The sequence below is a fragment of the Ictalurus furcatus genome, chromosome 15 (assembly GCF_023375685.1).
Source record: "Ictalurus furcatus strain D&B chromosome 15, Billie_1.0, whole genome shotgun sequence".
NCBI lineage: Eukaryota > Metazoa > Chordata > Actinopteri > Siluriformes > Ictaluridae > Ictalurus > Ictalurus furcatus.
The window spans coordinates 13,775,498-13,793,474 of NC_071269.1; the positions used below are offsets into that span (position 1 = coordinate 13,775,498).

At 40.2% G+C, this 17,977-nt stretch overlaps 1 protein-coding gene across 3 annotated transcripts in view; it reads right to left on the bottom strand.

Annotated features, from left to right (window-relative positions):
* dnmt3bb.1 (DNA (cytosine-5-)-methyltransferase 3 beta, duplicate b.1) overlaps window positions 1-17,977 on the bottom strand; it is a 51,267-nt gene that overhangs the window by 18,020 nt on the left and 15,270 nt on the right. For all 3 annotated transcript variants that reach the window (XM_053642890.1, XM_053642888.1, XM_053642889.1), the window contains exons 3-8: window positions 9,843-9,993; window positions 9,161-9,243; window positions 7,735-7,878; window positions 3,756-3,875; window positions 2,561-2,719; window positions 2,333-2,440 (exon numbers count right to left, since the gene is read on the bottom strand). In XM_053642890.1, coding sequence (XP_053498865.1) covers window positions 2,333-2,440; window positions 2,561-2,719; window positions 3,756-3,875; window positions 7,735-7,878; window positions 9,161-9,243; window positions 9,843-9,993 — 765 coding nt within the window. The remainder of the gene's footprint in view (window positions 1-2,332; window positions 2,441-2,560; window positions 2,720-3,755; window positions 3,876-7,734; window positions 7,879-9,160; window positions 9,244-9,842; window positions 9,994-17,977) is intronic.

The window sequence follows — 17,977 nt, forward strand, 5'->3', positions numbered from 1 at the left end:
AGTATTGATGAAGTAATATTTTTATTGATATTTCATTCTTCAAGTAAAAACAAGCAAGTCACATATGGAATGTACTGCAGTGAAGCAAGCTATATGTTGAAATAAAACACAGATACAGTGATGGCAAAATGGCTGCCGAAACAGCCTGACCCAGCTTAATGATGCAGTGTCATTCTCATGTGGGGAGCATTTCAAAACAAAAGATGCAATGATGTTGACGTATGATTTTTGGCTTGTTGGCACTCATCGCAGGGCAGTAACTACCTTGATAGGAACATACTAGCATGTTGTGTCTACGTATGATGGTGGTGTGTAACACGTTGGGCCAAAATCTCACATAGGTGTTGAGATCTGGTGACTGTGAAGGCATATGCTATGCATATCACATGCAAAGCATGTGAAATATTGAAACATCCAACCATTGGGTAAACCACAAGTCTTTGTTTCACCATAAGATTAAAGTAGCAGTCAGCCATAACTCCCCTAGAAATAAGTCTCTCTAAAGGGACAAATGTAACTAAACTATGCAAACAAAATGGCCCCCAGTGTCACAGCTCAGTCAGATCAGAACTCAAATTCCCAAGATGCAACACTCACTTCTCATGCACGCATGCGCTCACCATCCCCGGAGTTCTGATCAGACACACCTGGCACCAATGACACACACACACACTCTCACCGCTAGTATTCAGGGAAGTCATTCACCCAGAATCTATGCGAAGTATACGCTCAGTCAACTCGTTTCTCTGCGATACCAAGCCGTTCTAGTTAGTTTATCTTCTTGTGATCCTCGACCCTTGTTTCCGGTTTCGACTCCGCTCTCTGCCTGACCCCGTTTGTGTTGTTCGTCCGATCGCTTGACCTTTGCCTGTCTTACGACTACGTTTCTTGAACTTCCCGATACGACGCGCTACACCTGCCACCCGCTCCTGCTTCCGTGCCGATTCGAGGTTCGTGACACCCAGAGCATAACAGAGCCACATTTTTTCCCATGTTATTTATCATCCATAGTTAACTAACTTTATTTTATCCACCAACTTGTATGACTTCATTATCTAGCTAGTTATTGTGAATAGATAATCACATAGCAAATACTTTTTTCAATTTTATACATTTTTAAATAATATTTTGAGTAGTTCTCTTTTCATTATGGCAGCTGCCAATAAAATATAAGCTGGTAAGGTGAACAACCAACAGGACAAGGAAGAATTTTTACTTGCCTGTGAATCATGGTGCCTGTCAATTTAGAAATCTGTACCTGTAAGACTTCAAACATGTATGGTTCTTGTGTATTTTTCTTTTTTTAATTCTTTTTTTTTTTTGCATTTTTCTTTTGTGGATTTTGGGAAAGTTTTTTTTTTCCTCTAACAAAATGAGAAAAAGAACATGGCCAGCTAGTGCTATAGTCAGAGGACTTTAGCCTAAATTAGCAGTTAACTTTTTCACATTTTTTATTTGCATACAAAAAGTAAAAGCAAAAAAATAAAACTCAAAACTGTCTGTCACAACTTCATGAAGAGTCTTCTAAGAGCCATTACAGATAAAAAAGCTGATGTGACAGTAGATAACGGTTTCTATTGATTACTTTTTTGAGTTGCATTACCTCCACTACTCCAAAAACAGGTTCTCCTAGTTTACACAGCAATGTCAACTGCATTACTCAATCTCTACTACTGCATTCATTTAGTAAATGAAAGGATTAGCACAGAAATATTGTTAAGTATGTGGATAGGCAGGGTCACCCAAAGACATTATATGTGTGATAAACTGTTTTAAACACCTGAGATTGGTTTTGAAAAGAATTACATTAATCCGACTTCATGGTTGACAAAATAGAAACAAATTAGCCATAGTACATCACAGGAAAGGTGGTAATCTGCAGAAAGAACAGGGAAGCAGGAGGCTGGGAGCGCAGACATGCAGGGCTCTGGTTCTCGAGCATGCCTGGACTTGTTGACCTTTGTATTGTATAGTAGAACATCTTAGTCACTGGAGGAAGGTTATTAAAGGAGCTGTCGGGGAATTCCACAAAGCTTTCAGATAAATGTTTTCCTAGACTCTTATCTTTCAGTCTTTTAAATGTACACAGGCACACACACACACACACACACACACATATATATATATATATATATATATATATATATATATATATATATATATATCTCAGCTGGACAAACAGAATGCAGATGCCCTATCATCTTTCTTCCTTAAATATAACACAGCCAGATGCACTGGTTCAATAAGTTTCTATTAAGGCAACATTACAGAAACCTCTATGTGCTACATGTTTCTCCAAATGATCAACATCAGAATTTATCCATTGAATTACCTCCAGGGCCTGGAATATGGCTCTGCGGTAGGAAGCCAGTTTGGTGTAAGAGGACTGATTAAAGAACTTGGAGAAGGCTGTGATGGAGTCCAGTTTGTCGGCAGACACCTACAAGCAAAAACACACATACCATACACATAATATTATTCACCCCATGAATAAATCACGTATAAAAAGAGGATTTGTTCACCTTTCTCTCCATAATGTCTTTTGCAGAGTCAGACTCACCTCAGAGAACTTGCCATCACCAAACCACTGGAGCCAGCGCATGCCATGCGATGCCTGTCTTTTCCCCGTGGCTCTCCAGGTCACCACCATGCCAGGCCACCAGGAGAAACCCTTAATTTTGCCCCACACCAGCTCCCCGATTCCAAAGCCCTTATTGTCCTACAGGGGACAGAGGATTATGTAAAAACATGCACAAGATTGTATTATGTTAAAAGTTCCAAGAATGGCGAAGTGCCATAATTTACATTTGAAAAATATTTAAGTACTTATATGACACTCATTAGCCATTTTATCAGCTTTACATACAATATCAGTGACACTGACATAGTAACGTGTGTGTGTGTGTGTATATGTGTGGTATGCTATGAGTATCAGGTTGAGCAGTGTTATTAGGGTTTTTAAAACACTCAAGCGTCACTGCTCTGTTGAGGATAGTATAACATAATGATACAAATTTCGGATTGGGGAACAAAAAGACTTCAACTATACACGTATAATGTGGACCAGCAGGTTAAGCCAGACAGGTTAGGTTCACCAATAGTGGATGACAAATTGTGCACAGCTCCCCTACATGAACTAGAAATTTAATGTATGTATTTTACATAATAACATAGATTTAACATAAAAACAATTCCATATTATATGCTGAAAACGATATATGTTGCATCCTCCTACATAAGCATGAAAGAACAAGCGAAACTATTAGAAGTTGTATGGAGAATGGTCAGCCTGGTTAGCATAACAGATTTATAACAGAAGACTGCATCTACAGGACTTGTCTGAACATGACACACATTATTAATTTAGTTACTGTGCACTCTTATTTCTTGTTTGTTGTATGTGTGTCATAGTGCTTTTCTGAACATACAGTTACAGCCAATAGAGACACTGTTTCAAATTTCTGGCTCACAATGGAATAATTCAAGAACTAACGGTCTCTTTGAGTGTGTTGTCAATGAGCTCTATAAAGATGTAGTTGATGGGCTTTGTAAAGTTTAACCCTCAGGCTAGACTATGACACAAAGACGTCTGTCTGCACTTAAAAAGAGGGCTATTCTATAAGCGAGTGTCTTTTAAAGGGCAGGTGGACAAACATAACTTAGGTCTTGTGTAAAAGAAGAAAGAGGTGCAAGACAAAACAAGAGGACATGTACATGGCTACACTGTGCTGGCATGTGGGTGTGTAAGTGTGTACATTGTATTCAGGCTGGCTGGCAGTGTCGGTAGTCGAGATGGATGTAGCGCTGCTTTGAGCTGAGTCTTTAGAGTCCTGCTCCAACAGCTCCAGCTGGGGACCTTCAGGAAGACTATGAACCTACAGACACAAGGGAGAGTTAGTTATTTCATTTGAAAAACATATAGTTTAGTACTAAGCTAAGTTCTAACCCTTAGACTAACAGAATACTCAAGTGTTTCACTACTACTCTATCTGCAGTATATTTGTGATGGCCACAGAAATGAACTTCAACACATTCAATGTACTAAGAATAGAACACAAAAACTTGATCCTCACTTATAAAGGGCATTTGGGGTGGTTAATACAAGTTAACAGACTTGCAAAACATATTTCATTGACATTTTCTTTCATTCATTAGTCAAAGACGCTTGTAAATAAAGCTCAAAATCTATCAAGTATAACATTTCAGATATGGTTATGCATTACCAACACAGACAAGCAAACAAAATAGTGCCTCACTTTCCACTTGGTGCTATATAGATACCACAAAATGTTGTGGAAAGAGTAATCAAAACCCATAATCCCTTTTTAGCGTGTTGGAAAGTTAGATAAATCTTAGAGAATATAATGCATTTAGTTGTAAATGTGCTTTTTCTAATGAAATCCAACATCTTTCCTTAGACCTCCATTTAAAAAAAAATGTTTCTGGTAAACAGATTCTAGGTGTTTTTATTTCCCCCTCCAGTTTAGGTAACTTTGTTGAAATCTTTGCCTGTGGAAATTGTACATACACTATTAGGTAGGGATTAGGTTGAAAAATGTTGCACTGTTCCTTTAAGATAGCCTTCATCCTCATAACGGATAAGATTCAATACTAACACGTCTGCAGCTGAAAGAAAAGGAGCCCGGAGAACCCCTATGTGGGCAAATGTACTCAAAGCAAGAAAAACAAACATGAAGATGAATGGGACACAGATGAAAATCAATAGATGTGGGACTGAACTACTGAACTGGAGGAACGGAAATGCAGATTAAAAATGGAGCATTCCAAAAAACATGAAGCCTATTTAAGGGACAGCCAAAGAGCTTTGCTGGGAAGTAATCTGCCAATCTGAACAATTATTTTTTTCATCATCTCAGTGACAGCAATAAAATATTTTGAGTATAATTCCTGTTTCAGAGTCAAACAGAGGTTAGTCTTCAGATTGCAATAAACAGTCACTTGCACTGACCTGCCTGAACCATACTTTCTTTTTTATAAGTTGTCCAGGAACAGCTTTAAGTGCGAAGCAGTTACCTTACAGTATGTATATCTATAAAAAGGAATGGATATCCAGTTAAGTATTGACATTTGTTTTTTTTGGAAATAGGTCACAACTTAAGAAAACTGACTTTAACATGAAAGATTATCAAGCATATATGCATATGTCTTGAAGTTAATGCTAACTCATTTAAATGTTTTTATTAGAAATAATGAAAAAGAAAATACAGCCATTTTCTCTACCGCGTATCCTACACAGGGTTGAGGGAGCCTGGAGCATATCCCAAGAGACTCAAGGCACGAGGTGGGGGACACCCTGGACAAGGTGCTAACCCATCGCTGGGCACAATCGCACACCCATTCACACACTACAGACAATTTGTAAATGCCAATCAGCCTACAATGCATGTCTTTGGACCGGGGGGAGGAAACCGGAATACCTGGAGGGAACCCCCGAAGCACTGAGCGCACACAGGGCGGTGGCGGGAATCAAACCCCCAGCCCTGGAGGTGTGAGGCAAACATGCTAACCACTTAGCCACCGTGCCCTCGACAAAGAAAATATAATGGGAAAATTAGAGTTGGAAATCTGGTATTCATTTATTCACTTCGTCAAAGATATTTCTCTACACATATGAGTAAATTGCTCCAAATCAGAGCACATGTACACTGCTCACACTTTGCGTGATCAAGTGTGATTCACGAAAACAGCTTGGCCTGGGCTAAACAGTACCACCAACTGTACCACAAAGCCTCAGAGAAAGGGCTTTGAAGGAGATGTCTATTCATTATCCCTTCCTAAGAATTTGAGATGGTTGGTGCTCTGTTGAGTGTGGTTTGTCATAATAGTGCCTAAGCCAGTGTCAGCTCGCATGGCTCTGGTAATATTTGCTTTTAAACTGCTATTGTTGCTTTTAGGAAACAGTTGTTTGAACATGAGTTAAAAACAAGGTAGTAGTATGGCTATAGTATTAAATCTTTCTTATAGGTCTTCTAGAAAGATGGTGCTTAGAAGCGGACATGGAACAGATTGTATGAAAGCTAACAGAGAAAGGACTAGCTCTAAACACAGTGGCAAAGGCTTTAACAGATCTGACGAGAGATGTTTAATAAAAGCTGACATGCAAATAGTAGCAGAGTTATTTGCAGTGAGCTGGGATTGGGATTCTGATAGAGAATATGTGCCTTCTTTATTTCATCACTGATGCCTCTGTGATTTTCAGGCCCTGTTCCTAATCAGGCAATGTCTGTGTATAAACTTTGAATTCACACTGGCAATGATTCAATGCAAAGCTGGCAGAAGTCATTCATTTCAGTGAGAGGGATTTATAGTGACCACAGGAAAAGTGATGTGTTTATGTGAAATACAACAAAGCTGAATACAGTTCTACTTCATTTAAATAAGAAGCAAGTGATTTTAAGCAAGAATACTGGGATTTAGGACACTTCATTTTCCATTGTGAAATATTAGTTTTGGTTCCTTCACTCAGACTTGCTTTAAAAAGGGTTAAATCTAAAGGGTGTCCAAAAAGTCAGGAACCAATGGGAATATCCATCAAGACATCCGTCCATTTTCCAGACCGCTTATACTGGACAGTGTCGCAGGAAGCCAGGAGCCTACCCCCAGGGACTCGGAGCACAAGGCGGGGGGACACCCTGGATATGGTGCCAACCCATCGCAAGGGCACAACTGCACACACATACTCACAAACCCATTCACACACTAAGAACAATTTAGAGATGCCAATCAGCCAACAATGCTTGTCTTTGAACTGGGGAGGAAACCTCCGAAGCACGGGGAGGACATGCACACTCTGTGCAAACAGAGCGGAGGCGGGAATCGAACCCCCAACCCTGGAGGTTGCGAGGCAAACATGAAGCCACTGTGCCCCTCCAAAGGAAATATGTTGAGCAAAATCCATAAATAACATGATACAGCGGCTGCATAAAGTGTAATGGTTACCATGTAGAGCATATGTTGGAAATAATAAATACAAAATTAAGTATATATAGTTCTACTCTCACTGGGTCCTGACTTTTCAGACACCCTGTAGAATCCTAAAGGGCCCTTCAGCATGTCCCTGTGGAGGAAACCCTTAAAAGTTCTATGCAGAACCCTATAACAGAGGGTTTCCTTATCACACAGGACTCCAAGCATAATCCTTTAAAAAAAGCATAGGACAGAGGCCTTTGGGCTAAGCATACCTGTATAAAAGACAACCTGACTGTTGCAAATTATTGCTTCAAATATAATGGGATGTTAACCCCCCCCCCCCCCCCCCCCCCAAAAAAAAACCCAATGAGCTAAGTAAAGAATAAAAAAATGGCACTGTTATTATAGGAAAGTAATCCATAACGTGGTGGTTCGATACCTCCCAAGGTGTATTAATGAACTAAAGTGTTTTTATTCATTTTCTATAATTTGTGCAAAGGGAGGCCCGACCAATTATTATCTTTATTCTAATATTGAGAGGTACTGGATTTTTTATTTCCATGAATTATAAGCTGTAATCATCAAGATGAAAACAAGAAAAGGCTTGAAATATTTCACTTCATATGTAATGAATCTATAATATGAAAGTTCCACTTTTTGAATTAAATTACGAAAAAAAATCACTTTTCCACGATATTCAAAGTTTTTGAGATGCACCTGTATATATATAATAATAGGATGATGATAGGAACTCACTTGTTTTCAGTGTGTAGAAATTTGCAATTGTGTGTGTGCTCACATTACCAGACTGCTAGGCTCCTGCTTGTCACGACCCCTCTCTCTGTTTCGGGGTTTTGTCTGAGCTGTTAGTCCAGCCTGGAAGATAGTCCTGGGGCGAGGGGTCTTTCTAAGACCGGAATCATGGCCTGAACCCAGATCAGACTTTTCCTGCAATTACATAATTTATTATGTAATGTTTATGTTATGTTATAAATGTATTTTTATACTATACAGTTTTTACTAGAACTCTCACATGCACATTCATGTAATTTCTCAGTGCCGACTTATCTGATTAACTGACTTCTTTTTAGAGGAACAATTTCTTACCCATGACCAAATTGCAGTGGGAACCTGTATAGCTAGTCTACCTGTCTTGCTGAATATCTATAACATGCAGATACACACAGACAGGGGTGGTGGGGAAGCAACACAAAGCTATGCAGTCCACTGAATAAGAGCTAACATTTGTTCCCCTAGCGAATTTTCTAAATTCCTTCTACTATCAGGTTTCAGAACAATCTCTTTGGCAGCCAGAATGTTATTATATCATAAATGCAAAAAAAATTACAAGTTCAAAAAACACAAATTTTGAAATTCCCAGAACACATACCAATGTACACAAGTACACCAATCAGCCATAGCATTAAAACCACTTACAGCTGAAGTGAATATCATTGATTATTTCGTTACAGTGGCACCTGTGAAGAGGTAGGATATATTAGGCAGCAAGTGAACAGTCAGTTCTCAATGTTCATGTGTTGGAAGCAGGAAAAATGGGTAAGTATAAGGATCTGAACGACTTTGACAAGGGCCAAATTGTGTTGGCTAGATGACTGGGTCAGAGCATCTCCAAAAAGGCAGGTCTTGTTGGGTGTTCCCGGTATGCAGTGGTTAGTACATACCAAAGGTGGTCCAAGGAAGGACAACCGTTGAACCAGCAACGATATTCCCTAATGACAGTGGCCTCTTTCAGCAGGATAATGCACCCTGCCACCATTCCATTGTTCAGGAATGGCTTGAGGAACATGACAAAAAGTTAAAAGTGTTGACTTGGCCTCCAAATTCCCCAGATCTCAAACAAACCAAGCATCTGCGGGATGTTCTGGACAAACAAGTCCATGGTAGCCCCACCTCCCAACTTACAGGACTTTAAGTATCTGCTGCTAACAACTTGGTGCCAGATACCACAGCACACCTTCAAAGGTCTTGTGGAGTCCATGCCTCAATGGGTCAGAGCTGTTTTGGTAATACAAGGGGGACTTACACAATATTAGGCAGGTGGTTTTAATGTTGTGGCTGATCTGTGTATATTCCCACAATTTGGAATGTAATCGGATGTACATAATATGTGCCTCCAGCTAAATGTATTAATGAATAAAAACACAAAACCAACACATTGTATTGAATCTCTATGGTTCTAAAATCTCAGTGTGGTGTGGAGAGCACAGACCTCACTGCGTGAGTGCCAGACAGTCTCGTAATCTGTTTCAGAGCGCTTCCGAGATCTCTTCCTCAGGCTGTTCACACTCTCATCTGAGAGAAGGAGAAATGCAAAGGCATATTCCAACATGTTAATGTTATTGTTGTTATAATTTTCCCTCTTGGTGAGAGTTGGGAAGACAGGCAAATGTATGTCAGTGCCAAAAAGGTGTATGTCAGTATTGTCAGAGGTATGCACATCTGTGATATACAACATACAGTGCATCCGGAAAGTATTCACAGCGCTTCACTTTTTCCTTTTTTCCTTTTTTTTTAACTGTGGGACTTTACATAGACAGGTGTGTGCCTTACCAAATCATGTCCAATCAACTGAATTTACCACAGGTGGACTCCAATCAAGTTGTAGAAACATCTCAAGGATGATCAGTGGAAACAGGATGCACCTGAGCTCAATTTTGAGTGTCATGGCAAAGGCTGTGAATACTTATGTACATCTGCTTTTTTTTAGTTTTTATTTTTAATAAATTTGCAAAGATTTCAAACAAACTTCGTTCACGTTGTCATTATGGGGTGTTCTTTATAGAATTTTGAGGAAATTAATTAATTTAATCCATTTTGGAATAAGGCTATAACATAACAAAATGTGGAAAAAGCGAAGCGCTCTGAATACTTTCCAGATGCACTGTATTTACCTGCAGGTGATGCTGCGCCCCCATTCTGTTTAGGGCTAAATGGTGAAGGTGGTTCTGCCCCGGTTAAGGGGCTGTTCTCATTGGTCATCTCCAGTCCGCTGTCATTCTCTGACAAACCCTCCACTGTGGACATGTCACCATTTACAGCAGCCTGAGAGAAGAAGAGAGTTGGGGTTAAAATAACTCATTTGAAATGTTTACCTCGTCTGCAGTCATTGGCTCTTGGAGGAACCTCGCATGAACCTCGAAGTTAGAGGATGTTGCCCCACAGAGGCTCCATCAACAAGAGCATGGCTGGCCAAAATGGCGGCCACATAAACCCTGATTGTACAAGGAGCCCATCCCGCTGAGAAACGTTCTTGTAAGAACTCCAGGACTGTAGCTATTGCGCAGTTCACTGGGTCTAGCTGACGTTCCACACACCACAAGACAAAAAGCTGCCACCTGAGTGCATACAATTTCCTTGTGGATGGTGCTCTAGCATTTAACATGTTTCAACAACCTCAGTTGTGATACCAGAATCTATGAGCTGGTGCCCCTCAGGGGCCAGACCCAGTTTCCATAGCTCTGGCCGAGGGTGATAAATCAGCCCTCCGGCTTGAGACAGTAGATCCACTCTAAGGGCTCAAATGCGGCACCTGACAGACCTTCCAGGACCACAGAAAGGTCCCAGGAAAGTATGCGCGGCCTGCAGATGGGCCACGGCCGCCTGACACCACGCATAAACCTCGAAGTTAGAGGATGTTGCCCCACAGAGGCTCCATCAACAGGGGCGTGACTGGCCGAAATGGCGGCCACGTAAACCCTAATTGTAGAAGGAGCCCACCCTGCTGAGAAATGTTCTTGTGAGAACTCCAGGACTGTAGCTATTGCGCAGTTCACTGGGTCTACAGTGGATCCCTGTGGACGGGAATCTCCCAAGGAGTGCAATCTTGCAGGGATATTATTTCTGAGAACCATATTCAAGCTGGCCAATAAGGTGCTACTAGCAGCAGACATAGACTGTCTTAGCGAACTCTTGCTGGAACTTGTGGGAGCAGAGCAATGGGGGGAAAAGCGTACAGATGTGACCTCGGCCACATGTGCACCGTGGCATCCAGCCCTAATTGTGCCGGAGGAGTGAGGGCAAACCACAGCGGGTAGTGTGTTGTCTCCTTGGAGGCGAACACATGCAGTCCCGCTTGGCCAAACCTCGCCATATGGACTCCACCACTTGTAGATGGAGCCACCAATTCCTGGGCCTCAGCCTCTGCCTCAACAGGACGTCTGCCCCCCTATTCCCAGAATGTACATTGCACTCACTGACAAACTTTCCTTCTGCCTGGTGGTCAATATATGAGACCACCAGCGTTTTCTCTGGAAACACATGGTGACCTCTCAATTGAGGAAGAAGGAATTTCAGTGCTAGAAATAGGGCCCACATTTCTAGGCAATTTATATGTTGCTCCAGATGAGGGCCGCACCCGAGACCATGAGCTGGACAGCTGTCTAAGACCGTGCTCCAGCCCGTGAGGGAGGTGTCTGTCATTACCGTCTTGTGCTAAGGCGACACCACTAGAGTGTGACCCAAGGCTAGAAACTGGGGACACTCAAATTCTCAGAGCACGTAGGCATCACCGCGTGACACTGATTATTCTTAGAGGTCCTTGGACAAAACCCCCAACTTCTCAGCTACCACTGAGCGGTCTCCTGTGCAATAGGCCCATAAGCACCAATAGTCTCCAAAGATCCTGCTTTATCTTGCTCAGTGTTGATAGGATTGACCCTACGCATGTTGGGGATAGAAACGCCCTCATCGTAGTAGAATCCTTATAACCCCTAGAAAAGTTGTCCACTGCACTGGGGAAAGCATACTTTTCTGAGGTTCAACCTGAGCCCCAAGCTCTTCATGTGGGTGAGAACAACATCTCAATGTTGAAGTTCCCTAGATAGTGCTAGAATTAACCAGTTGTCCATGTAGTTTAGTACACAGATACCCTGGAGTCACAATGGAGCCAGAGTGACATCCATGCACTTTGTGAAGGTGCGAGGGGATAAAGCTAGCGATATTTCTATGTGGAAATATGCACCTTTTAGATCTATCGTCACAAACCAGTCCTCAAACTGAATCTGTGGAACGATAAGTTTGGGCATCAGCATCTTGAACCTGTATGTCCGAAGAGTACAGTTCAGATAACGCAGATCTAAAATTGGCCGCATACTCCTATTTTTTGCGGACCAGGAAATAACGGCTGCAAAGACCGCGAGGGGCACTCCCCATAGTATTATGCTAAACGCAACGTCGAAGTTCCCTTTGAAAGGGAACAGAGATTTTCAAAAACGATGATGTACTTTTAGTCATGTGATGCAGTCAAGTGACCCATTTAACTCAAAACAAACAAGATGGTGGATGATGCTCCACTGCAGCTGTTGTACCTGCTATCCAGATGTATAGCTTTGTTAAATATTACTCTAACTTGTACAACCTTCAGATTGCATTTTTAAATAGCCTGATGGAAATATGCAGGCCAAGGCTTTGTACGTTTTTACACATGCGCAGTATAGGGATGTAAATATTTTCACACATTTCAGTGTCGATGAGCGATTTTTGGAAAACATTAGAAAACGGCAATGTAGACAGAGCAGTTTTCAGATTTATCTGGATTAATGTGGACGTATCCATAGTGAGACTATTTTAAAATATCCAGGACAACAATATTGTGTGTCTTAAATATACTAGTACATCACATAGTTGCTTACTAGCGCATGCCTAAAGTAAACATGTCATTATGAGGCAGCAACACTATCTGCTGCATAACGACACCACCCAGCTGTGAATTATGTTTGACTTTTTTCCTAACCAGCAAGTTTGACAGCTGTCACATAATCCAGATGTCCTGGTGTAAGCAGAGTGGTATCTTGGACCCATTTACATTTTCATTTTATGTTGAAAAATGTTCACTAAATTAAAAACCACATTTTTAAAAAAAAAAATGGCAACCAACTTAACTTTAAAGCAACCAAAACCAAAACACAACACAACAAAAAGTTGGTGTTTGAACGTAATGAGCTGACTTGCATTACATTTGTGGCATTTGGCAGACACCCTTATCCAGAGCAACTTGCATTTATCTCATTTATACAACTGAGCAGTTGAGGGTTAAGGGCCTTGCTCAAGGGCAGTTGCTCAGCACTGGCAGTCTGGCAGTGCTGGGATCTGAACTGACAACCTTCCAATCAGTAGACCAATATCTTAACCACTGAGCTACCACTGCTCACATTTGCATACTAACATGCAGAACAGTTTAGGCTTGGCAAAATGGAGATGGATTTGGCTACAAGCATAAATGCATGTTGTTTAAAATTTATCAAGATACAATCCAAATACAAGATACAGTTGGGGAAATAAGTATGGGTCGCGTCAACATTTTTTTCAGTAAATATATTTCCAATGAGGCGATTCACATGAAATTTTCACCAGACATCAGTATTAACCCAAGAAATCCATAAATACAAAGAATTCACAACATTAAAGTCCATAATTAAAGTTATGTGTAATAAAGTGGAATGACACAGGAAAAATGTATTGAACAGGCTAACTGAAATTTATTTAATACTTAGTGGAGAAGCCTTTGTTTGTAATGACAGCTTCAAGATTCTTCCTGTATGAAGAAATTAATCAACTGCAGTATTCATGTGTGATTTTGGCCCATTCTTCTAAACATATTGTCTTTAAATCTTGTTCAATTGGATTCAAGTCAGGTTCTCCAAGGCAAGGTAAGGCAAGCAACCAGCTGAAATACGTAAGTAATTACACCCCCTGTCTGTGCAAATTAATATCAGCTGGGTTAGTAAATTGATGGTCTATAAAAAGGTGTTTCGTTACCAAAGTATCACACAAGAAACATCATATTATTTCCCCCACTGTATATGACATGGCCAAGTGGAAATGGGCTCAAACAGTCTGCATGAATATGCAGTTACAAATAAGCTATGTTTCAGCAAGTGTGTGATCTTGCAACACTGCACCAGCATTCGGTCTCATTCAAACAAGATAAAAGTTAGGACAGGTCTGAACATCAACACTGCCTCCTTTTTCCCAGTGATAAATCACATGCAGGGCCACATTGACTTTTCAGAATATGACAGTCTACTCTAAATGAAATGAAATTCAGAGACTGGCTTTGTTATGCTGGGATTATAAAAAAGCCAACCCCCCCCCCCCCTCCACCAAAAAAAAAAAAAAACCAGAAGAAGCCAGGAAACCGGGAAAGAGGCTCGACTAGCCTGCTGCAACGGAAGAATGGGACACAGGTATGCACATGAAAACATTGCAGGGACCTTGAGGAGTGCAGATGGTCAGAACATAAATTCAGAGTTTCATTTGCCTTGGGTGAAGAAAATTCTCCTGGTGCAGATGTCAAATGTAAATGATAAAGTTATGTATGGATTTTTACTAGCTGGCCAGTAAAGCAGTCCAAAAAGTTAACTAGTTGCCTTTTCCATAATTAAAGCACAAACTAGATAACTCGGCCGCACAACCCCTAGCACAAACATAAAAATATAATAATATAATAAAAAACTGATGAATGTATGTCTCACCTCTTCCTAATGATGTCTCACCTATGATGAATCATTACATCGCGGTGTAAGTCGTTATAGTTTAACTTTAGCTTTTTACTTCTGGTGATTGTATTTAGGCTTCAAAATTCATAAAAATGTGTTCATCAAACATATTGTTTTGCTATGGTCATTGTTTTGCTAAAAAATCTCTGTATTTGAACCCTATTAAAAACTGTGGTCTGAATTGAAGAGGGATGTCCACATGCACAAACCTAAGAACATAAAGGAGCATTCCCTAGGAACGAGTAAACCAAGCCCCCTCTATAAGTGTCTCCATCCAATATTAGAAAATATCTTTGAATTAACAATCATGTTCACAAATAAAAACTCCATCCAAACTTTATTTCATTAAACTTATTAAAACTACACATGGACATACTAGTTAAGATTTATCAGCTTTCTATTTGTCACTTAGATGTCAGCTGCTATGGGGAAACAAAGGAGTATGACCAAATTCCATATACAGTATAGAAAAAAAAAAAACCTGAAGACCACACACACAAAAAAACCCACATGCTTTTCGTCAGAAAGTGACACTACATATTGTACTCTGATAGGGTCTGCTCAAAAGGGTCTAATCAAAGGAAATGCTGCTGGATCATTTTAACAAATATAGTTAGCCCCACTAATGACAAACTTCCATCAATGTTGTCCCAATCAATCATCCTAGAGGCTGTGCCAATTGTCAAAGGAGGGGAACTGTCACACCCCTTTTGGCAACACCTAGCAGCATTCAACTTCCCTGACTCACCCGGTTTATCAGTGGGATTTTGGATTTGGACTTTCTCTTACATTTTGTGTTTTGGAGTGTGTTGACATAAAAGGACATCAGCTTTTCCCACACATACAGTCATGTGAGAAAATAAGTACACCCCATGGGAATTGTTGGCTTCTTTGACAGATTTGGACAATAAAACATTTGATCATCTCTGAAACAGTGCCCATTAATAACATTGATGAACTTGAACAAACCCACAAGAAAAATGAGCTTTATCTATTATTTATTCAACAGAAATATCAATAGATGTGATATTCTTCTGTGGAAAAAGTAAGTACACCCTTGGCCTCAGAAGCTAGTATTACCCACTTCAGCAGAAATAACTTCTTGTATGCGTTTTGCATAATTGTCCATCAGGCTTGCTGGAATTTTTGACCACTAGTGTATGTACTACCCGTTTCAAATCCCCCCACAACATTTCAACGGGATTCAAATTCGGGCTTTGACTAGGCCGTTCCATAACCCTCCATTTCTTCTTTTTGATCCATTCCTTGGTGGATTTGCTAGTGTGCTTAGGATCATTATCCTGTTGAAAGGTCCACTTTCAGTTCAACTTCAACTTTCAGACAGCTGGCCTCACATTATCTTCCATCACTCTTTGATATGATGAAGAATTCAGTTCAATCAACGAATGCCAGCTGTCCAGTCCCTGAGGCAGCAAAGCAACCTTAAGCCATAACATTTCCACCACCGTGCTTCACAGTTGGTATGAGGTGCTTCTCCTGAAAAGCTGTCTTTGGTCACCGCCAAACATGTCTGCTGTTACTGTGGCCATCTTTGATTCGTCTGTCCAGAGCACGTTCTTCTAAAAGGCCTGGTCTTTGCCTATATGCTCACTGGTAAACTGTAGTCTTGCAAAGGCTTTTTCCTGGCACACCTCCCATGCAGGACAAAATTTGTGCAGAAAAATCTCTCTGATTGCAGAAGCATGCACTTTGACACCAACAGTCGCAAGGCTTTCTAGCAGATCCTGTGATGAAATTTTGGACTTCTTGGAGACTTCTTTTTGCATCAGACGGCAGTCCTGGACAAATTGGCAGTCGTTCGAAATCGGCACCGTTTGATTATTTTCCTTACAGTGGAATAATGTATTTCAAATAATTTTGAGATCTTTTTAAATCCTTTGCCAGACTCACAGGTATCCACAACCTTTTTTCTGAAGGCCTTACAGAACTCTTTAGATCGTGGCACGATGACACCACACACCTCAATAGCAAAGGGAACACCAGCCACTAGATGAGAGCGGTATAAATAAAACAGGTTCCACTTGCACGCCCTAAGCAGCTTCTAATCACTGGAACCCAATCATGAACACCTGATTCAAATTTTGTGGATTTGAAGGTGTGATAAATGTAAGGATGTACTTACTTTTCCCATGTGACTGATCTTTATTTTCATTAAGTTAAATTGTGAAAATTACTACAAAAATGTAAAATTTATGTCATTTGGTAGAGTGTATCACCTTTATTAATAGGCACTGTTTCAAAGAGGATCAAATGTTTGCTTGTCCAAATATGTAAAATAAATAAATAAATAAAATTTTATAAAGCCAACATTTTCCATGGGGTGTACTTACTTTTTCACATTACTGTAGGTAATACACTGTGCCCGGGTGTACTGATAAGTGGCAAAGTATTTTGTGTTCCATTTACAAAAATGCATTTCATTTATTAATCTGTTCCACGAAATTTATGCACCTTCATTCCATGAACACAGATTAGGCTAACCGGGTTGGGAAAGTTGGGAGAGTGAGAGACGGAGAGAAAGAGAGTACAAGAGAGCAATCAGAGGCAGACACGTAAACTAATAAGAGTGAAAAAACAGATGGAGCTGGTAAAACATTCTCCTTTCCCATTAATGCTCAACTTTAATTACCTTATGAGTTCTGTTTCTAGCCAATAAGTTCTAGTTGTAAAGAAACTAATGATTTGTGCTGTATTAGTAGTCAGGTTATGCAAGTTTAATGGTACAGTCTGTCCGTTATTTGTGCACTCTCATTATACACAACACTTCAAGAAATACATGCCTATGATCAATCGTTACGAACAAAAACAACAGGGTCCTAGAATACAGTAATGTTCCTTATAAAACAATAACATACTGTTAAACGAATAGTTTCCGACTATTTTCAGTCATGAGTTGGCATTGATTGAGTGCAAGGCATGCCCAGCTCTGCATTCACCAACCTATTTCATTAATTAATATCACTCAGTGGATTTTCCAGCAATACACTAGGGCCAGCACATTAATGTAATTCAAATTTATATCAATTTCTTGTTGACAACGATACGTGGAAACACTTTTGATGCTCTTTCAGTTGCCTCAGACTGTTTATAACTGAGAACTTGCTCTCTATTATTATCTGGAGCTGAGAACCTAAAACTGAAATAATTAGTGGTTTATTATCAGTTTTGCTTCTATCAGCAGATTTGAGTCTTGCATAGGAGCCATATGTCCTGCTGTTATATGAGTATATTTAACATTTCACCTGGTCTATATCATGGTCAGAAAGTCTGTATGATTTCAGTTTGCACTCACTAGAAAAACAGTTCTCTTCTGTGGTCAGTGTGCTAGATTAGCTTTAATTTAAAGGTACATGCAAAAAAAAAAAAAAAATTCTTCAGACCTTTGAAGAATTCCGGATCAGTCCAGGAATATGTCCAGGAATTGTATGAATTAGTTGTAGATTTAATGACATTTGATGACGTTAGAACACCATACTTTAGGCCTGTGCTGATAACATAATCATCTTAAT